General features: G+C 42.0%; 1 protein-coding gene across 2 annotated transcripts; it reads right to left on the reverse strand.

Annotated features, from left to right (window-relative positions):
- Positions 1-2,943: 2,943 nt before the first annotated feature.
- MCM3 (minichromosome maintenance complex component 3) lies at positions 2,944-22,070 on the reverse strand. 2 transcript variants are annotated; one of them, XM_054568815.1, is made up of 17 exons: positions 21,882-22,070; positions 20,697-20,809; positions 20,039-20,247; positions 19,423-19,553; positions 17,206-17,444; positions 16,605-16,713; positions 15,681-15,834; positions 15,211-15,342; positions 14,401-14,609; positions 12,299-12,473; positions 11,810-11,936; positions 10,843-10,993; positions 8,655-8,795; positions 7,560-7,663; positions 6,981-7,069; positions 6,438-6,507; positions 2,944-4,149 (listed from the first exon to the last, which is right to left on the reverse strand). In XM_054568815.1, the coding sequence occupies exons 1-17, from the start codon at positions 21,957-21,959 to the stop codon at positions 3,951-3,953; spliced, it is 2,430 nt and encodes an 809-aa protein (XP_054424790.1). In that variant the 5' UTR covers positions 21,960-22,070; the 3' UTR covers positions 2,944-3,950. The 2 variants fall into 2 exon arrangements, with proteins under 2 accessions (XP_054424790.1, XP_054424792.1); XM_054568817.1 differs by lacking the exon at positions 20,697-20,809 and having other exon boundaries at positions 21,882-21,934.
- Between the last annotated feature and the right edge of the window lie 1,233 nt (positions 22,071-23,303).

Consider the following 23,303-nt stretch of genomic DNA (forward strand, 5'->3'; position numbering starts at 1 on the left):
TAGAATTAGATGCTGGTTAACAAGAGAGGCAACAGACACCAGCCCTCATCACTGAGGCATCGAATCTGAAAAAGAAAGTGAACCAAGTTTATATTTCAGTGAACTCAGGTGGAGTTGTACAAAAATTTATTTTGTTCTAAAATTTTCCTAGGAATTAAATCTCAAGATAATTGGAAACATCCTGGACCCATGAAATACAGGGTCCAGCAGAAGTAAGGCCTTCTTGAGAGTGCTTGTTAAGGTATATAGATGTCTCGCACAAGACGGACAACAGTTTGAACATTTCAACTAAAATGTCATGGTGTGCTTGAGTGTGATATTTTTATGTTACAGAAGTACATGCTTATGATTTTGTAATTAAAAAAGGGGTGTTATATGTCCCGGACCCTGTAGAGAAGCACAAATATCAGTACCCTGGAAAAGGTATTTAACAAAGATGATCGAAGGTTCATTCTGACCTGGCTGACATGTCTCATGGGTAGAAGTGACTCCGGGTGTTCAGAGTCATATGAATTACCAGAAGGGATCTCCGACATCACCTAGTTCAACGACCTCCTTTTCCAGATAAAGAAACCAAGCACTTCCCTCTGAGGAAGTGGCTTGCCCAGCCTGACACGTTAACACAACTGCATGCTGTCAGAAAAGGAACTTGGACACAGCGCCCTCGCTTCCCAGTGCAGGGCTCATTTCCCTCTGCCAACTTTTGGCTCTCGGAAGATTTCTGTGTAACCTGTGCAAAATGCTCCACCTCTCCACCTCCCCGCCTGTGAAGCGTAAGTGGAGATACCTGGCTTCTGAGGGGAGGGGAGGGGAAATGGTAAGGAAGTAGAATACACACAGGGCTGCTTTTAGGCCCGCATAGCTAGAGAAAGCCAGTACACAGGTGTTGGAAACTGTATACAACAGGTCCCTTATTCCCTGTGAATGGAATATCACCTCAGCCAGCCTGGAATCATTAGCACAACTGGAGTGGGTTGAAAACGCGAGAAAACAAGAAAGGGATAAACTATGGATCCTCTGGTGTCTGGGAGCCTTTCTTAAAGCTCTGTATCTTCCTCCTCTATGTTGTCTCAATGACCCTACCTCACAGGGATATTATGAGGATTAGGCCGGCACTGCCCACACTGGGGAGATTTCAGGCCTTAGGAGAGGCTGAAGAATCCAAGCTGGAAGTAGGGGCTCTTCCATGTGAGAAGCGCCTGAGGCAGAGTCACGCTGACTGGAGGACAGGAACGGCAGGGAAGAGTTCAGGAACTCAACAAGGGAGAAACCACTTTAAATGGCTTTAATCAAACGATCACTTGTTAGAAAAGAAATACCTATTAAAATGAATCATTTCACTTTAATGAAACTTGTAACTTGCAGTATGCCCAAGGGCACTTAACCACCTGCTCTCTCATGTCTCACAAGCACCTCACAAGCAGTAATCACCCTGCTATACAGACAAAATAACAAGCAGCACAAAACTTAACCAAAGTTATTTGGTCACAGAGAAGAGATTCAATTCCAATGACTTACCAAATCCTCTCTTGAAAACCATCCTTTCAATATGGATGCTTCGTTTATCCAGGAGAGCTAAGGAATAACAGCACAATTTTTCAAAGTACAACTTACTAAGCCCCACCAATTATTTTAACTATTTCAGATGGCAGACCTAAATGGAAACACATCTCTTTCGGAATGAAGCCCTTGTTCTTCCTGACCAATCATCTCAGCAGTGTGGCAACAGCAGTGCCCTCCGGGGCTGCCGGCCTGCAGGGAAGCCTGGGCCTGAGCTGCCCTTCTCAAGTTTGCACAGCAGGAATTGGAGCTCTTGACAATAAACTGTTCTACAGTGTTTAACAACTTCGTTTATTTTTTTCCTAAGTTGGGAAATAATGCATACAAATTTTTAAAAACTCATTGTAGAGATTCATTGAGTCTCTAACAGTAAGTGATTTTAATGCAATTAATATCTGTGGTGGCTGCCTAAAACATTCTTCTACCTTCTGTTCTTTTGTTTGCTTGCAGAGAGCTGAGCTGTGAGCAAGGTAAAGTTGGTATTACAAGTATTACCAAAATGCTGGGTGCTCCTGGTTACTTTCCCACTCTGTGCCTCAGTTTCCTCAGGGGTGAAGGATAGAGAGCAAGAGTCCTGTTAACAAAATGTTTGGCCTTTTTGGTACATATTACTTGAGAAGACCCCTGGAGACCCCTAGCTTTTCTTTACACCAGTACCCCATCAGTAGCTCATAGCCTCCCCGATTCCCTGCTGGCCCCTCAACTCCTATAGCTCTTTACTTTGTGTGCCCTTTCGGTATATAGGGATGAGCAAAAGTAGGTTTAGTGTAAGTGTAAGTTGGAAGTAGTTGTTCTTACATTACTAATTTTTCTATATTCCTTACAAACTGTAAACCTACCTTCGCACCTCTGAGCATTCACTTTTAGGATGTTGACACATCAGACATACATATCCTCAGGCCAAGGGCCTCAAGAGCGGGAAATCCCACTTTTGCACCCACTGTTGCATCCAGTACGTCACTCCCACTGCCAGTGCTCAATGTCCACCTCCTTCCAGGACCACTGCCCCCACCCCTTCACAACTGTGCTCTCGAGATCACCCCCAATAGGACTTGGATTTCACGTCTGTGAAAATAAATCACAAAGATGATGAAATGGGACTCCCCAACAATCTTGTCTTCCCTTTGAAAAACGTATGCCATGAAAAACCAAAGGAAGAAGAAAACCTGCTTCATCGCTTCAGGGTGAGGGGCTCCTCCCAGCACAAAGGAAGGAGGAAGTACTTCACCAATCTCACTTTCCTCTTCTTTTCCAAGCAGCTTCCAGTCCATGTGACCCAGGTTCTCATAAAGTCACACACTTTTTTTTTAACTTAAGCAACTTTAAATGTTTTCCATAAGCTATTCAAACCAGACAACAGTAGAAATATTGTCCTAGTCCCTCTACAAGCTTCTGTACAAACAGACTAACAAATCCCAAAGATTGTATACCCAGGTATATGTGGTTTCACAAGAATTCTGTAAGGAAACCTCTTTATGGGCAAAACTCACATGATATTGACATATCTGATGTTATCTGGTAGTTTCTCCATTAAGGGGATTTGATTCAGGTTCAGAAAAGCCAGCAGAGAATCAATTCTCCTCCTAGACTTTCATTCACTGGCTTCCTGTGGCCATTTAGCTATTTCAAATCAGCAGGGTTTGGTGCGTACAACTTTAACTGATAAATGCTGGTGTCACTGAGGAAGAAAACTACCTACAGACTTAACCCCCAAAGAGTGCACGGTAGCCTGCTGCCACCTTGTGGTGCTTTGTGCAAATGGGGAAGCAGCAAATCTCATAAGGCAGAGCTTTTAAGAAAAACAAAATTAAATGTGTCTCTAACAGTACCTAAGGCCATATGCATAGTATAAACATGGATAAGTTTATTCAAAGTGTTGAGTATTTAGGTCAATGGTTCGTCGTATCAGTCTTAACTGGTGCTTCTGCAAAGAAAGCTTTCTTGCCCTTCATGACTTGCTTCCATAACTTCTCTCCACCAGCATAAAACGACCCAAAGCCTGCTCTAGACCAAAGTGCTTAGGAGAAAATAAAAGCCAACCAACACAGAGGATGAACAAAAAAAAGCTGTGCCCCCAAAATACTCAGAAGTTATATGCTATTTACAACAAACAATGGTTTGGTTTGTTTGGGGATGGAAGTGGGCAGTATGATCCAGCCTTTTCCAACGAGAGGCAATAGTCTTAGTCCTTTCCCACTTTACTCTTGCATTACCACATGGTAGCTTTCATTCCCAAAGCTTCCACCAAGTCCTGATTCAGCTTCAGCACGTGCCCCTCAACTTCAATTCAATTAAACAATGTTATTCACAGGAATAAAGGCAAAGACCAAGATGGGGGTTAGGGTGGGGGCTTTCTTGGCAGATCCCCAAAGTTGAAACACAAGTCCGCCTCAGATGAGGAAGACGATGCCCTCAGACACCATGACCTGGTTGTCGTCCTGCATCTTGCTCAGTGCTGCCTGGATCTCCTCTGAAGAGAATGGCTCTTCTTTGTCCCGGTTGATGGATTCTGTGAGACGATTCATGCCCACCGACTGGGCATGAGCTTCCCGGAACACTTCCAAGAGGGCCACCTTGAATGCCTTCAACCTGCCCAAGACAGGAAAAATGGGTGAAGGAGTAAACAAACCCAAATGCTTCCAGGCAAGATCTGTTGGGAAAACCTAATAAGGTGTTAATGCAGCACAGTCATCCCCCTACACCGCCCCCCATGTCTCTGATGCCTGCTCCACGCCAGAGTCTCCCCCTTTAAAGCTAAACTGTTGTATACAGAGCTTTCTGAAACCTTCAGTTTGAGCACCTGGAGAAATGAAAGTATTTTAAAATGAGAGGCCTTTGAGGGTATGGGAAATTGGGAGTTAGTAGAAATGTAAACTGGGATGGCATCTTAGGGAGGCAATTTAGCAACATGTACTAAAATTTTAAAGTACATACCCAGGGAGTCCATTTCTAGAAATTAACCTTACAGCTAACTACACTTGCACAAGTGCACTGATAAATGAGAATGTTTTACTGTAAACAGCAGATTTATGGAACTTAAATGTCCATCATTAGAAAACACAAATAGAATTTTACACATCCATACTATGGACATTCTGTAGTCATTAGAAAGAGATCTATATGAGCCGATTTTGAAAGTGCTTTCAGATACAGTTCACTGGTTATCTCTAGGGAGTGGAATTACAATTCATCTTAATGTTTTTTCCTACTTTTCAATGCTTTCAAATTTCTTCAGTAAACATACTGTGTTGTGCACACGCTTAATGTAATAAAAAAAAACTCAAACCTTAGTCATGGAGTTTCTTTGGTATTCAGTAACAAAATTTAGAGATAAAACTGTTTCTAAAACTAGTGTAAAACTCTTCATCTCAAAACAAATAACAGCTCAGTAAGAAAAAACAAATATAAGTATCCAGCCATGTAATACAAAAAACAGAGACGTGTACTGAAGAAGACACAAGAAACATCGTACATAGGACAATGACACCTCAGTCCCCTTCAAAGTAGGCACCTTGGGATCTCACACAGTTTTCCCAGCATCTCTTCCACTATTCAAAACACTCCAAAATACTTTGTTGGAATCGCCATCAGCTGCCCCATCTTATTATTTTCCTGAATTGCAGAACGAATTTTGCCACACATATTTCATGCCAAGATCCTGCATCAAAATCTCGGACACAGTAGTTTTTAGAATCCCCAATCAGCTTCTAGTTCACACGGCCAGTCACTGATCTTTGCTGACTGCAGCCCATACATGTTCAACATTCTCAAACATGTTTTGCTTGTTGCAGGCCTTCTAGAACATGGATCGCTTTCAACAGATTCTCAACGCATCTTTGAAATGTCTTTGTACCACACTTTTATTTGCACTGCACTCGTTGCATCGTCCCCAAAAGCCTTCTGAGTCATCCAAATAGTTTCCACAGAGGAATGTTCAAGCTTAACACAAAACTTGATGCAGATTCATTGCTCCACTCACTCAGCTCATTTTGAATGCAATGGTCACAGAGTACAAACGTTCACTCAACGGAGTCTACTACCCACAGTGACTAGTACAGTGAAGCCGTCACTGTTCATGCATGTGCATTCCAGTCCACCTTCCTTGGCTACCAGATTACACTGATGTCATTCAAACCATTCTCATTATATCAGCAATGGGTGGACTTTTTCCGGACAGACCTCATATATACTTATTGTTTATATTTGTAAATATACACATATTTTTATATTTAAATTTATTAACATATAAACACATATTTATTTATATGTAATTATATAACATATAACATGTTTATATATGTGTAACAATATATATTTATATATTAATTAATATATTTAATTTATAAGTAGATACATACTTTTCTATTTATAAATGTATATAAATATGTGTTTATATTTGTTTTTTCTGTACTTATCATTTGAGATTTTTTACAAGTTTCAGAAAGTGTTAGCTATAAATTACATAGACATATTTCTATTTTTATGTATATTTTTATATTTGTACACAAATGTATCTATTTATCTATATAGATCTCCTACTGAGAAGAACCAAAGGTTCAAAGACAAAATTTGTCCTTGCTTTAAGACTTTCCCTCCTGACTTCACAAGGACTTCAGATTTAAAATTCCCACCTATAGAAATTTAGAAAGCAAATGATAAAGCATAAACCAGGAGTATTTTGTAAAGGGTATGTAAGAACTCTTTACACTATTTTGTTGCAAACTTTTTAAGTTTGAAATTATAATCAGAATATAAAATGTTTTTTAAAACCTTGAGGCCTCTGGTTTCGAGCTCAGTTGACAGGCAGCTTGTTTCATACCCTCTCCCTCAGAAGCCCTTGCCTTGCCAGGACACATGGAATTCACCTCCCTACTCACCTGGATTCACTCAACTCCACCTGCTGGGATTCTTTGGTCTCCTGTGAGTCCGCTGACTTTGGAGTTTGCACTTGAGAGGATAAATGGTTGCAGAGAGTGAGAAGACAAGGTGAAGAAGCCATTTGCAAAAACACAAGAGGAGTGACCTTGTCCGCTCCCCACCCCTCAATGACTCTGCTGAAAACTATTTCCTAGGGTTCTTATGGGGCCAGGAAGGACAATTAGGATAAAGGGAAATCTCCAGTGAAGGAACAATGTAAGAACTGTGTCAGGCAGAAGACCCTCAATACACACTATCTGGGTGCTGGCACCAGGCTTGGCACAGAGCACAGTTCATCTAGGAGGAAAGCAAACAACTGAGCAAAGCTTATTTTCCAAAGTTTTACTATGAGTTTCTGAGGCTCTCTTAGAATAGACCTCTTGGACACAGGGTCCCAAGCAGAGAAAATGGGAGCCCTTCATAAAATGCAATGCAGAGAGCAGCTAAAAACATTAGGAGTCAAAGGAACCACCTCATTATCAGTAAGGGACGCTCTCTCTTACCTTGAGGCATTTCCTTCTCTGTGTCACTGAAGTCATAGGGGTCATATGAGTCCCCATCCCTGGCATCTGAGTGATGACGAGTCTTCCTTCTAAAATAACCACAGCAGTTAAGAAAAGCTTTAGGAAGCCCTACCCAGTTCCTCTGACCATGGAGAAAAAGAACCAGAACCTTCTAGAATCAAAGTGAAACATTAGGCCTAGGCCCGTATAAACTGTTATTTTTCTGCTTCTCAGTGCTTTTTCCCTATCGCCCACCCTCACAAATTCAACCATAGTCCAAAGAGGAATAATTAATCTTGTAGAAAAAATTCTGTAATGTATACTCAAAAACTTCCGAGTGAGTTACTGCTCCTGCTAGGTAGCATTTCTCTATCAAGAAAGAGTATGAAAGCCATCCCACTGAAGATAGCAAGGGCTCACTCACTCTCTCCTTTGTCCAATTCACCCTCATCCCCAAACTCTGAAGATTCAGGCACCTTTCTCTGAAGAACTTCTCATCTATCAACTTGATCCACCCTCTAAACCTCCTCCCGCCCTAACTGGAGTCTCTTCCTCTAATTGCTCTTTGCCCCACCTTACCTCTTCCTCTTCTGTTCTTGGTCTTCTTGGCTTTTGTCTTCTTCATCTTCTGTCTCTGATTCATCCTCATTTTGCTTCTTACGTTTCTTCTCCTTCTCTAGAACCTAGGACCAAGCCAAGTGTGTATAGGTGGGTGCGGGGCGGGGGTGGGCGGGGAGGGGTCACTGATGCCAGTGGACTGAATAAAGACCTATGAGTAAGGGTCCATTCTGCACCATCAGCAGAAATGATGTCCATGGTTCTAATGACTCACCCAGCCTCTCTTGTCCCCAAGTCCCAGAACCAGGACCAGGAGATAGGCTGCTACCCATCCTTAGAAATGCTAGGTGATGTGTTCAATGCCTTTCACACAGTAGGTACTCAAAGAGTGTTTACTGAATAAAGAAATGAATGAAAAGTAAAAACAAAACTCCAGCCCATAATGGTTAAGTGGGAAACAATTCATTTCTTTATAAATCAAGTATTTACATTAAATTTAAGACTATTCCCACCCTAGCATGAGAAATAGCCAAGAAAGGCTTATCAGACCCACAGTTAAACCCCAAAAAGCTATAATTCACTAGGTTGGGGGATGGGGGTCCAGGAGCAGGAACAATGAGTAAAAGGGAGTCAAGTCTTCAAGGTCTGAAGTGACAGAGATGCAATGTCACAAAGCAGAAATATGATGAGAAGCAAGTTTGAGAGTTCGACTTTTGACATGGGGTTTTGAAGTGTCAGTGCAACACCTACCTGAAGAGGCTGCCAAGGGGGAAGGTACAGAAGGAAGAGGGAAATAATCAAGGTCAATCTTTTGGAAACATCTACTCTAAGAAGCAAAGGAAGCAAAGAAGCTACAGTACATCGATGAAATCAAAATCCCTCCAAGTGCCCTAGCCTCGGTATTTTAAAGCTTTCCAGCTGGTTCTCACATGCAGCCAGAATTGGGAACCACTGGTGCTGCAGGTCGCAAAGAACTAGAGGCCAAGCAAACGAACGCTGGTGGACAGATGCTGCTTTCTGCTGATGACTCAAACACAGGACAGCCATGGGAGGCTATAAGCCCAAGCACCAATGATTTATTCAGAAGAACCTCTCACCAAGCATCTGAATCCTCACCTTTTTGAAGTAAGCGTACTGGACCAACTCCACAGCTTCCTCTGCATCCTGCAGGTCCACAGTCTTGCTCATGCGAGCCTTGGCGTGGGCTGTGGCCAATCGAATCAGGGTTTCCAGTGTCCGGGCTGTAACTGGAGATGTCTGCAGAAGAAAACAAAAGACGATTATGTATCCAGCATTACACATATTTTTCAGGCATGCCCACCATTCCCACTGCAGTGAAAAGGAAACAATGACACCAATGACCGGAAAAGCTCTAGGAAGTCCAAGCAAAGGGTTCAGAGCTCTGTATTCTGTATAACTACCATACAAAATTCAGAAAGATGAAAATTATCAAGGAAATATGTGTGAGAAAGTGCTGAGGGAGAGAAGAGTAGGTGAACAGGAAAGAAAATTAGGCATCTTACAGCTGGAAAAATTTTAGAAGCCTAGAAAGAGTACAAAAGTGAAAGGAGAGAGGGAATCCCTTACAGCAGGCCTGCAATGCATCAAGAACTTTGCTTTTATATTCTTAATCATTACACACTCTTAATTTCTTGGAAAATTTTATAGATGAGAAAAATGGGACTCAAGTAATTTGTCCAAGGTCACACTATGAGAGAGGTGTGAAAGAGTTTACACTTTTAGAAATTGAATAAACTCACTAAATCCAAAGGAAGAGCAGAAGTCTGACAAGTTCTTACCAAATGGTTCTTACAGGGGTGGGTGCCTGCCAAATTGGGATGCCTTCATCTCTTTTAGCTCTTATTGTCTGAATAGGATCCCTGGCCTAAGGAATCAGAACGTCTGTGTTTAGGACTGGACGTGTGCACTATTTTTAAGTTCCAGGCGATTCTGATGTGGCCTTCTGGTTAAGCCCTGCCATTATCCAACCTTCTAATTATTTTATGAATAAAGGAACTGTGACCTGAGAGGGGAAAGGATTTGTGCAAGGTCCAAAAACTGGCTGAAGAGCTGGGATCAGAACAAAGGGCTGGGACTTTCTATCACACCTCCCATCTCCCATTGTGATGCCTCAGTGATGTATGTGGTCACTTCTACTTTCAAGTTTTCAAAATTATCATTTAAACCCAATCTGACATTCAAAAACAAATATATTCACATTTATATGGGTTAAGCAAATCTTTTAATGACTTAGAAAGCTACCAGAGTTTGGAGGTTATATACTCCATTATAAGCTCTGATTGGTGTATTATGTCCAGTGGGAGGGCCTTTGGCACACTGGAGTGTATTCGCATGACAGGAAACTTTAAAAAGAAAGGGGCTATTTAATCTGAAGAAGACAAGTCATACAATATCTCCAGAAAACAAAACTGACACTCATGGGTATAAGTCATAAGGAAGCAAGTTTAAGTTCAATAAGGAGAAGCATAGTCTAATATTTCAATGCAGTGATACACCAGGCATGTTTTCACTGAAGAGGTCAAGGACGTCCCAACATGAATTCTAGAAAATGGAATTCCTGTCCTGGTGTGAGGCTGGAATAGATGATCTGGGATCATATCTAAATCCAAGAATCTATGTCTATATTGCATAACAAGGGTTTGGATTTGGTTTTCTTTGTGAAATCCTATATGAACTGAAGTGCCCCAAAACATTTAGATAAATTCATGGCCTGGTGTGTAAGGTCTCAAGAAATAGCTTTGGGAAAACCATCACAGTTGCCCAAGTCCAAATCGTTTGTCAAAGTCCAGCTGGAAATCCTTTCCTGATATTCATACCACTTTTGGAAAGTCTAAAGGAAAAGTTAATAGCTTCTTCACCTGTCTCCAACATTTTCAGGTATCACACTGTGCCATATATTTATAAACCTGCATGTATGACCTTCCTATCTACCGTTCTGCCTCCCCATCCCAGATCTGAGCTCTCTGAGGGCACCTCATATTTTAACACTGCGTGTAAGAAAATAGATACTAATTCAGTTTCCAGAAGTTGCTCACGTTTGCTAAACAGATCACAACTTCCGGGGACCAATACCATCCGCATTGATCAGACACGTATTATCTGTGGGGTTCTCATTTCATTTTCCTTGGAAAACAGAAATGATTAAACTTGTGTCATGACCAGAAAGAAAAATGTAAAAAAGAACCATGATACTAAAACAGTTTCAGAGCTCCCAGACAGCAGACACTGTTTCCCAGTCACATACTTAAGAGACTCCCAGCCCACCTTGCCCTTGGGGACTCACCCTGGCTGTGTCAGAGCTCATGCTGTCCTGGCTGCGCAGGCGGGAGTACTCCTCTGCAATGTAGGCAGCCGACTCCTGTGTTAGGATGGGCTTGATGATTTTGGCCACGTGGATATACTTCTTCATGAAAGCTGCATTCACCATCTTCTCCCTGGATGCATACAGTGAATTCCACTGCCCTGCCACACCTCAGCATCTGCCTGGGCTAAGGCTTTGCCTCTCCTCAGGGAAGCCAAGATCGAGGGGCAAAGCAGACATAGCCTAGAACTCATTATCATAAGTCTCATATGGAAAATGTATAAGGCCCTTTCACATATTTTTATTTAATTCTACAGGTATTACTTGTGAGGTAAGAACTTTAGTTATTATTTGCCCTATTTTATAAATAGGAAAACTATGACTTACAGAAGCATAAGTAGAGTCAAATTCAGTTTTCTGACTCAAAATTTTGTTTTAAACCAACAGGCTTGAAGATTATGTTATGCTTCCTACTGCACCACGGGCAAAAATAGAGGGATAAGATCTCACATGTCATGCTTTCAGCATCTGATCACAAGTTTCCTTTATCCAAATCCACTTGCAAAGCCTCCAGAGCTTGCCATCCTCTGACCCTTCACCATGACCTCAACATAAATAGCTACATGATTTGTCCAATCCTTCACATATGAGGATGAGATCACACACCCACCAACAGTTAGGCATGTCATCAAGATTTCTATTTTAGGAAGAGAACCGAACCTAAGCTTAATCACCCACAAACATTTACAAGGCAGCTGGCCAGGAAAAGTGGTGTACCTATGGATCCAGAAGGAAAGAAAACAGGCCCACAAGGCTGTAACTCCAGGCCTAATCTTAACCTGGGCAGTATATATACATGCCCTAATATGATACAATAGTAGATATACACATGCTCTAATATGACATTAATCTCCGGTTCCCTCAAGGGAGAGGTATGAGAAATGCTCACTTTTTCTTCCTGTTCCCATGCAGAAGATTGTCATGCTTCTCATAAATCTGGGTGTCCTGCTGGTCTTCCTGGTTAATGTTGGGATCATCTGTGGCCAGGATATCCACGGCACTACCCAAAGGCATAGCTAGAAAAACCAAGTTGAGAGAGAGTAAGAAAGAGCTTAACCTGGGGGAAATTGCTTCTTCTATAGCACAGGAAGGAAGAGAGACAAGACTCACAAAGCAAGGACCCACAGGTATGTGGAGGCCACAAATAAGGAAGGTGGAATCACCTGGCCCACAAAAGATGCTCAAAAGTGTTCCCAGAGCCAGAAATGAACTAAAAACACACCTTATAATATTCTCCAGTGAGCACCAAGGGGAGGTGGCCAGGCAGGTAAGTGCATCTTTGACATCATCCCTGGCACCCACCGCCACTTCAGTTGGGCCTTGGATAACAGGATCTGTTTAGGTTCCCTTCCCCTCCTTACTCCTCTCATGGCCTCACCATCGCCATCCTGCTCCCCCGGTGCCCTGTAACGGTGCATCCTGAGGACATGGTCCGAGACCTCCCGATCCTGCTCAGGGTCCATCTGATCCAGCATGATGAAGAGTAAGTCAAATCGGGAGAGCAGTGAGTCCTGCAGCCCAATGTTCTCCATAGGGGTCTTGTACTGATCATACTGGGGACACAAGAAAAAAGGAAAGTGCAGGTAAAAATCAATATAAGGGACAAGGAAGTTGGATTGATTCTGGGAGTGAGAATGGAAGAACAGATCTTACAGTAAAAACCAAAAGCAGTGAAGGAGAGTATTTTAACATGATTAAAATACTTAATTCTTCTCTTTTACCTGCAACAGAAGCTCAGGTGGCCTGAGTGACTCACCAACCCCTTCCTTCCAAGCAAACAGAGCCATCACCCAGGCTAGGTACCTCCAACAGGCTGAGTGTGGGTCTCAAAACCAGCCTCCTCCTTCCTAAGCTTTATTCTGCTCCTCTCATTCCCAAGGCAGGACCAACCCTGACAAATGACTACCTCTCCCCTACCTGTTATAAAGACAAGACAAACTGGCTAAACCAGAAGCATTTGGAAACTCTGGAGCCCCTTACTCAGAAGGTAATTGTAAAATAAAAATGACCAACAATGTACAAATTATAATGTAAGAATCATGGGAGTTTTCCCCTGGGAGTCAAGAATCCCTATATTCTTACCTTTCTATTCAAAACTTACTAGGCTGATGCCTACCCACCCACATATACTTCAGTCAGAGGATCTAACAACCTTGCGGGTAAGATTAATAATTATTCTGACCAGGTTCACATTTCTGGACTTGCCATTTTCTCCCTACATTTCCCTAAAATTCTTCAAAATGATGTAAACACTCACTTAGCACTAATCTAAAATCCTATAGTTCTCAACCCACACTATCCTTAGAACCAAACTAAGAAGCCTTTTTAAACCATAGTTACCAAGAGCCCCAACCCAGAGATTTGGATTCAGAAACTCTGGGGTAGGAATCAGGCACCTATATGTTTAAAATAACACCACCAAAACAGGTATTCCCACTGTGGGATAAATTGCCAGAGCCCACCATGGGCTTTGGGTTCAAATCCTAGCTTTGCCATTTTCTAGGCTGTAACCCTTAAGCAAGTTACCTGAACTTTTATGCCTCCATTCTCTCATCTGTAAAATAAAGAAACTACCTAACCTCACAGGGGTTATTGTGAGGATGAAAGGAGTTGATAAACATAAAGCACTTATAAATACTAGTTAATATTATTATTACAGCACAATCTTTAAGAGGCAATTTAGCAATCTCTACCAAAATAAACATGCATATAACTCAATCCAAGAATTCCATTACTAGGTATTTAACACACAGGCATATTCCCAAATGTATACCAAAACACACATAAAAGGATGTTCACTGCAACTTCATTCATAAAAGCAGAAAGGAAAAAGGGATAACAGCAAAGGCTGTTATAATATCAAATGGAGACTAGTCACACAAATTTACTATAAAACCATACAGTGAAATACCGAACAGCTGTTTAAAAAAAGGCAAAACTCAGCAAACCCCAACTGGAATAAATACAAGATTACATCTAAGCATATCATAGTCATACTAAAAGCCAAAGAAAGATTAATTCTTAAAAGGAGATAAAGAGTGCATTGTTGGTACATGATTATTTTCCATTTTCTGAAAACACTCAAAAGCTGTTAATGGCTATTTCTTGGGGGGAAAAAAAATAGGAGAAAGGCTTTTAATTTCCATATTCTATCTCTCTATTCTGTTTATAAATCCTAACATGTGTACGTAGTGCTTTCATTTCAATGGCAATACAGGTTACCTGGGAGGTGAGACTGCAGGTCATTTTTGTTGTCTTCTTTGTATTTCTAAAGTTACTTTAAATAAATAACTTTCCAGGGGATCCTGATGTGTATGAATGGGTGAGGAACCATGGCCCTAAACCAAGGATGGTATTAAGGTGATAAGCTTACTTTGGCCTGTTGCTCCGCTGGGTCACCTGGACTAAACTTCTTGGCCCAGTTATTCAGCAAAACTAAATGAAGGTGAGGACAATGAGTAAGTGTCTGATTCCACTGACCCTGCCATAGACGGGGTTGGCTGCTGCCAGCACACTGCAGCGGGCATTCAGTCGTGCATGTATGCCAGCCTTGGCGATGGTCACTCGACCCTGCTCCATCACTTCGTGGATGGCGGTACGATCCATGTCAGACATCTTGTCAAACTCATCGATGCAAACCACTCCGCGATCAGCCAGGACCATGGCCCCCGCTTCCAGACGGCGTTCCCCTGGGAAGTAGGGGGGTAATAATACATGCTGCAGTCTAGGTTGTAGGGGACAGAAGGGAGATTTCAACCTTCCTCCTAGGCACCTCTCACTGTCGCACATGAGAAAATAGTGAAGTCAGCTCCTTGAGACTTAGAAGAATCCCTGGCGGGTCACAGTTTCAAGCTCTAACCTGAATCTCATCTCCTTGTTCCACTTTGACCCCAAGCAGCTAGCCTCCAACCAGCTTCCTTTGAAGAACTTTCCTCTCTTCGTCCTCATCAAGTAATTTCCTAACTCGGTCTCTGTTCTCTTTTTGTTAGTCTTTAAACCCTTTCCTCTAATTTAGGAAATAGTACAATCTTCACTTTTATTTCCCTTCCAATTTGCTTTCTCCTTCAAAACTCTTTTAAATAGCCTTCTAGGAGACATTCTTGTCAACAGAAGGCAACCCAAACTTATATAACTCACCCACTGCTGCCACATGCTCAGTCCCCTACAATCTGGCCCAAATTAACCTCTCAGGGGTATCGTCCCAACACATGCCGGTCCCTAGAGCATGCACCAACAGTTACGCTCCATCTCACTGCTGGACATTTGCCAAGGACTTACACCGTCCCTTACCTGTTTCCTGGTCTGTGGTGACAGCAGCCGTCAGACCCACTCCAGAGGAGCCCCGGCCAGTGGTAGGGATAGCCCGGGGGGCGGTGCAGAGCACATACCGCAGAAGCTGAGACTTGGCAACTGACGGGTCTCCTATAATTGGATGGGGGCAGTGGTGACTCTCTAAGAAACTCCGCCACATTGCCCAGCAAGTCTGCTTTTATAGAACAGCTCTTGGAATAACAGAAGTACAGTAATAGGTTATTAACATTATTTCCTCCACTTTCCCTTTACCATCGTGGAATATATTTTAGGTATATAAACCAAGAGACCTAGAAATAATAATAATAATAAATTCATTTCAGTTCTTTGCCCTTCGATGGACTAAAATACAGCCAGGTATAGAATATACCATCTTACAGGCTATAGTGTCCCTCACCACACTCCACAAGGGAAGGCCACGAGTCTACAGCAAACCCCCAACACCATACCTATTAGAAGAATATTGATGTCCCCACGGATGTGGCTGCCATTTTCTAGGTCTCGTTCTACCCCTCCCAAGAGCAAGCAGAGGATTGCCTTTTTGACATAGTCATGCCCATAGATACTGGGGGCCAACGATCTGGCCAGCTGGTCAAAGATATCCTACAAGAGAAATACCAATGGCATGAAAAGCCTAACGAGATTTAATGGGATTCTGCTGAGCTCCACATTATACTGTAGCCTATATAAAATGCTTGAAGAAATACAAGTACATGAATACTGGTTTTATTCCTAAAAGCTTCCTCTTTAAGACAAACCTCATCCATCAGATCATCTTCAGAACAGGTACAAAGAAAGCCTAGATTCCAAAACTTGCTTAGAGGTTTAATTTTTAAGAAAAAAAGCGAACCCTGATCAAGACTGAAGTCTGCTTATCTTTATATTCTCCATTGATATTAATCAATAAATGACCTCAATTTTTAAGCCAGAAAAGTATTTCCAGGTTCAATAAGAGTATGCATTGTGCTTCAACCGTAACCTTTATCACACATGCACTGTATTTTGTTCAATTCTAAATGCGAACAGCCTTTAAAAAGAAAAACAAAAACAAATTTGAGAACTAAAAAATAACACAACTTTTTAAATTTAAGTTACAATGTATGAATCTTCAGTAAAGTCTCATTGGCACACTGATATTCTTACTCCTATTCTTTATTTATATTAGATTTCACTTAGCAGCCCAGCAGGTAGCGCAACAGAAATATTAAAGAACAAAGAGCAAAAACACCCTGTTACTTGCTGACTGGGTCAAAACCAAGTACTTTAGAGGAAAAACCTTGGCCTTCCTCCTGATCCAGTTCAAAGATGGCCATGCCCTAACATAGCCCATACAAATCCATCCCCATCCTCAAATCCCTGAAGGACATCCAGACCTTGGAACGGGTTTTACTGAACTTCTTGATCTTGGCTATATCCTCAGCAGAGAATGAAGGCTGAATGTCCTTGCTCATCTGCTTCACATTACAGGCGATCAGAATCGTCCTGGAACAAAGAAGAAAATTAAGAGAAAGCCTGCTATTTTCAATTTCTAACATCAGAACCTATTTAGGTTAATTATCTAAAACAGCAAAGTGAAAAACAAACAAACAAAGAGAAGAAAAGCTATTCGGAATTAAACAACTGATTCTCCATCCATGACCTCAACATGCAGATGATGCCTCAGCTTGGGAATTTATCTCCTGCTGACCCACAGAGCTTCAGGCAGAAGATGTGGGAAGGAGGTAGGAATACATGAAATTCTCCCAGGTAAACCATGAGCTATAATCATATTACCAGTAACTCCCACTTTTAGCATAAGATAGCATTACCAGTTTTATTATAGAAAAGAGGTATCCCATCTCCCAGGCAGGCAGAGTACTCCACCTGCCTGTTATAACTCTCTGGATTATGGCAAACTAGCAAACTAGAGAAAGACTACCACCAGAAACGGAAGTTGCCAACAGTATTCTAAACACTTCACGACTGACCCTTTACCTGAAGGTCCCAGAGGTGTAGCCTCCCTTCTTTCCAGGAAGGCAACGGTAGGTCCCCACCACCTGGACTCGGTCACCAGGCTTCACTTTATCCACCAAGTCATCATCCAGAATGACATCCACTGAGCGCGGAAGCTGGCCAGCTGGGGCCTTCTCCGGCATCTCCTGGATGGTGATGGTCTGGTGGTCCTTGTAGACAGAAAGGCCATATTCTGTCTCAAGGGGATTGTTTTCCTCATCCTGGAAAAGGCACACAGAAAAGCAGAGTTATCTCAGCCCTAGCTTAGAAATACCCCACTTATTTGTGGAGGGAAATGATATAATTTAAAGATGACTTCATGAGATTTTAATATCCAAATACAAAAAAAGCCAAATGACTTCTCCAGCTTTTCCAACCTTATCTGTTCTAATAACACCATCTAAATGGGAAGAGGTAATCTATAGTCTGAAGGGACCATAGCTGTATTAACATCTAAATTAAGATTCTTCCCGTACTAATGATGAATACATGCTTTCACTATGCTGCAGTATTTCCACTCCTAGGTAATGCCAAACAGAAACATTCACCCAAAGCGTTTTATTACAAAGTTCACAGCCGCACTATTCCTAATAACCAAGTATTAGACAATATCCAAATGCCAGCAACAGAATGGTTAAATAATGTAATATATTCACACCAGTGAATTGTACAACAATGAAAACTTAGAAAATACACCTACACACAACATGGATAAATCTCATAAACAGAAGCAAACACAAAGTGTTTATTACTGTAAGTATTTACTTAGATAAAATATAAAAATAGGCAAAAATAATCTATGCTGCTGGACATCAGGACAGTCTAACAGGGCCGTGTGGGCCCTCAAAAGGGGCTTCTGATTGCTGGAAAGGTTGTTTCCTGTTTTGCATGCTGATTTTACAGGTATTCATCAAGTTGCACACTTCTGTGAGCTTTCCTGTATGTATATTAAACCTCAGTAAAAACACTTTTGACATTTTATTTCTTTGCAATTTGAATTTTCCAACAAATACACTTACTGACTGCTTACTATGTGCAAAACACTGTTCTATTATTTCATGAATCATCAAAACAATTCAGTAAAGCAGGTATCTTTCACATTTTACAACAGATTTAAAAAACTGAGGCTGGGAGTGGTTAAACAAGTTCCCTAAGATCACACCAGAAGTAGCGGAGTCAGGACTCAAGGCAGGTAGAACTCCAAAGCCCAACCTCTTAAGCTCATATTAGACACAGCTCCAGAGACCTGATCAGATGTATTTCATGGCTCAAGCAAAGACATTTGGCCACAGTAACTGGTAGAAGAGTACTCTTTGCATACTTCCTGAAGAAGAAATTCTGGGAAGTATAATTCTAGAGAGCAGGATAATTTACAGAATGCAACTGGCCTATAAAAGTAAAAAGACATGGGTCCCAGTCCTTAAGAATATCACTAACTTGGACCATAAGCAAGTCACTTAACCTCTCCAAACCACAACATATCACCTCACCTGAAGGTAGACTAAATGATTCTAAAGTAAGTTGCCTTTATAATAAAACAAGATATTCTTGTTTTAGTTGTTTATACGTTAAGATTCCTCCACCAGTGGATAAAACTGAGTACAAGGACTGGGTCTTATTTATACTTGTGTCCTCCATGGATGCCTAACAATTCTCTGGATACAGTAACTCTCAATTAAAATTAATTGTGGGGACAGGTATTCTTTGAGAGAATGAGTTTAGACATCAAGTAATCAATAGTAATCGTCTTTTTCCTCATTAAGGCTTCATATCATCCTTAATTCAGATCAACCTGCACACTAAGAATAAAGCCATGGCGTATGCCAACCTTCTCTCAAACCGTAGTAAAATACTTGCAAAGAGCACATAGTAGCATTATAGCATAAGTATTTTTTTGTATTACTTTTAGGTTATAAAATTATAACTTTATAACTTCACTAAAAGAATCAATGTAGATTAGATGACATTTTTCCTTTTTCCAATTGTTCCATAATTTTCTTGAGTATTGATTCTTTTTTAAAAAAATATTGTGAACTTTCCCTATTTCCTGGGTAACAATCTATGTTTCAATCCTTGATCCTTACTTTTCATCCTATTTACTTTTAGAAGAAAGACTTCAGATATCACCCAATTACCTGCATTAAAACAAATATATTTGACTACAACCTCCAAAGAGGGCCAATTGTTCATTCCCCTCACCTTGGTGGGATAGACAGAGCTGGAGGGAAAGGCCACCAGGGTGGTGAGATCAGAATAACGTCGCTCTATGGTCTTCTTAGTAGCAGGACAGTAGTGGACACTGCGGACAACTTTGGGACGAACTAGAGAGCCTAGGAATGGAAAATATGTATATAAATTCATCCAAATAGACAGTGATAAAGGTGGGACCTAACCCAGGCAAGCCTATGATGACTCCAAATACTATTGCTCCAACTAGTTTAAGCTATTTCAATAATACTTGTCATTTATTCATCTTTACATATATATATAGAACATCACCATACCCATGTAAAACTTTAAGTACAACCAGTCCCAACTGAGAAATAGTAGAAGTTCATGGTCAGAAAGAGGAGATTGCCAAGAGCCAAAACCCCTCCACTCTCAGCAGAATTCATCATTCTGCTAGCACAGGCAGCCCTTCAAGGTCCTCCTAATCACCGTGCACTTGGAGCTTCTTCAAGTTTCACCTGGTACTTTCAATGCTCCGCTTTTTTGATGCCACAAATTATCCTGCCCTCCTCCACCTCTCCTGCTTTCCCAGCCCCTTTAAGTCTATCCCACCTCCATTCTCAGACTCTTACATTAACCCACTCACACTTAGTGACAATGCCCTCCACACAGACTACACAGCTGAGGAAGCAGGAGGTCAGAGTCCGGGGAGAGACGTGCTTGGAGCCAAAGCTGCCCTCCAGTCCTATGTAGAACTCCTCATACTGCTTGGCATAGGTGGCATCAATGGAGGCCACAAAATCCTTTAAGGCCCGTTGGAAAGCAACCAGCTCCTCAAAGGCATTGTTCAGGAGGCTGCATATGGGTAGGAGAGAGAAAAATTAGGCAGAGAGGGCAGAACTCAAAACAACTGACTCTCAAAACAGAGACAGACACTGCGATTTTTTTAAATTGATTTTAGAGGGGGAGGAAGGTGAGGAGGGAGGGGGAGAGAGAGAGAGAAACACCAATTTGTTGTTCCACGTATTTATGCATTCATTCATTGATTCTTGTATGTGCCCTGACCAGGGGTCAAACCAGCAACGTTGATGTATCGGGGCAATGCTCTAACCAACTGAGGTTGCAGAAGTGGACATTCTTAAATGATAAAGGTCAGGAAGGAAAGGTGAGGCAATGAGGGCTTCAAGGTTGGCAACACTTCATCCAGGTCCTCTCCTGGGAAGCCAGTTCCAATGTGGGAAAGAGAGGAGGGAGCCATTCTCACCCAGAGCCAGGATTTCCCTTTGGAAACCCTTGTCACTCACCGATGAGCCCTCTTCTCATTTTTCCTGCGCAAGTCATTCACATTAACAATCAGCCGGTATTGGTTGTCACTGATTAGCTCCCGAACTTTGCTCTGATAAATTCCCTGGTCTTCCTGCGAAAGAGCCACCATCACATATAACAACAGCCACAATTCAAAAACGTCTTTAAACAGAGGCAGCTCTCACAGCAAGGTAGGTCCATCTCTGCAGCAGAGCTGAATCCGTTTCCTCCATATTTTCACTCACTAGCCTCAGGCTACATATACACCCAAAGGGGACGGTGCACGGATTATGACTTCCTCAAGGTCCATGCTATTATTTCTATTATCAACTGCTTTTCTGTATGCAGTCATTTCTCAGCCTTTAATGGGGAATTAAAACGAGCTCATAGTAAGTATAAAAGGACAATAAATACAAACTTTGTTAAAATGTAAATTAAACGGGATTTTAATAGTCATACTAAAATGAACTTCCACTTAAAAATTATATACATAACCAAAACGTTTCATTTACTGATCATCTGTATAATATAGAAAGAGTTCTCATATCCAAAACTAAAGGAGCTGAGAGCCTCAGCTATTTGTTTATGGATACAGCATCAGCAACCCTTCAAGATGCTTTACCAACATTCTATGGCTTTCAATGTGGGGGTGCACACAAAATCCCTTTACCTGCATAACAATCGCTTTTTCTCTGCGTCTCACTTATCACTGAGGAATGCTGCCAAAATAAGAAGTCTTCCTCCCAGCGGAAAGTCAGCTTCTAAAACCTGGAGCCCTCAACGCGGCGGATCACTACCATCCTAGAGCAGTGCTTCCTCCACCTAACCCCCCAAACTAAGAGAGCCGGGAGTGACGTCCGAAAGGTCCAAGTGGACTTTGCCATTTTGTCTGCACTTCAAGAAAGCCTGTCAAACTTCCGGCCATCACTCGTACTCAGTAGAAAGTTACAGGAATGCTAAGGTTCAAGAATAGAAAACCAACTAAGGACTGACTCCACCGCGAGAAAACTTAAAAGATCGGGGTGGAAGGCTCCTGTGCCAGCAGGTCGCGGCAGTCTCCAGGCCTGGCCGGCCTCTACCTGCCGGCCTGTTCGCTGCTCCGCGGGGAGAGGGGTCCCGCGTGGCCTCGGCCCGTTCTCTCAAGCTCCAAGCTCCAGAACCTCGCGACCCAGCGCCTCCCTCACCTCATCATCCAAGAAGTCCAGGTAATCTCTCTGCGCCTCCCGCAGCTCCACATCGTCCAGTACCACTGTCCCCGCCATGCTTGTCAACTCCGAGATACCTCCTCCAGAGCAGCGCGGATCTTCTAGGGTGGCCCCGCCCCGGCGCGAAAACTTGCTAACTTTTCCCGCCACCAAAAGTTACCTCGAGGAAGGGGCGGGATCTCTGGGAAGATGTGTACATTCTGATTGGCTAACTCCTCTTACCCCAAACTAAATTCTACCCAATCGAGAGCTTCTACTTCGCGTTCATTGGTGGCGCCTCCTGGCCGCCGGAAAAGTATCAGCCCGGGTCCTCTGTTTCTCCCCTCCCTGTTCCGGCCTCACTGACGGGAAAGCTGACCAATGGGGCCGAAAGGAGGCTCGTAGAGCCTGATCATTGGGCAGCCGAAGGCGGGCGGGAAGGAGAGCGATGGATTCTGGGAGTCTCAGTCTTAAACCTTTTCCGGATGTTTCGAGGGTGTTTTTCGATCACCTGTAGGCTCACCCGCCGGAGAGGGGACAAAGTGACAGATGGTTGAACTAAACGTCAGCGAATGGGGGTTTATAACGCAAGATGAAAATATAAAAGCAAATAGTTTTTAAAATATACCTTCAAATCTGGTGTGCTGGATATATTTCTTAAGGGAAATAAAGTGAATTTTGAGAATCCGAGATTAAGAATAGAATCATAGCACCTTTGGGAATGGTTATTTAGTTCAGCGACCCACTTGCTAACACAATACCGTTGCCTGAAATACCCCATAAAAATATAAGGCCACGGAGGAGCGTGAAGTGAAAGAAATTTTCAATGTCAAGCCCACAGCCCTAAAGACCTCATGTGTTGTACAAAATTTCGGACATAATTACTACACCATCTTTCAGACGGGTAAGTTACAGGCTTTCTCGCCTTATAAGATCACGGAATCTTTTAAAATAACAGTGAAAGATACACACAAGGAGAAACCAAAAAAGAAAAATATAGCGGGGGGGGGGGGGGAGTGTCAAGTCATTCTTAAGTACCAATCAGTAATTAAGATAAAGCAAACCTGAAATTAAATAAACAAGATAAATTGCATTTCCACTTTTTGTTTATAGTCTATTGCAGTTTTAAAATATTTTTAGTTTTGTTTTTTAGTTATAATTTATATACAGTAAAATGCACAAATCTTAAGTGTACAGCTCAATGAATTGTTATTATATATAAACCCATGTAACTACCCAATGCACAATAAAGAACAGTCTCATTGCCCCAGCATGTTTTTAATTTTACAGGAAACGAGAATACCAGATTGCCCAGTACTAGACATCTGTTAATTCTGTGCCTGAAGTTTTGGCCAACTACTTACTAAGTTTGTTTGAAGGTCTCCAAGACTCATTGTGCCCTGTATTCCAAATATAATCTGC

This window comes from Pteronotus mesoamericanus, unplaced genomic scaffold, assembly GCF_021234165.1.
Source record: "Pteronotus mesoamericanus isolate MK-2021 breed Mesoamerican mustached bat unplaced genomic scaffold, CSHL_Meso_final contig_20, whole genome shotgun sequence".
NCBI lineage: Eukaryota > Metazoa > Chordata > Mammalia > Chiroptera > Mormoopidae > Pteronotus > Pteronotus mesoamericanus.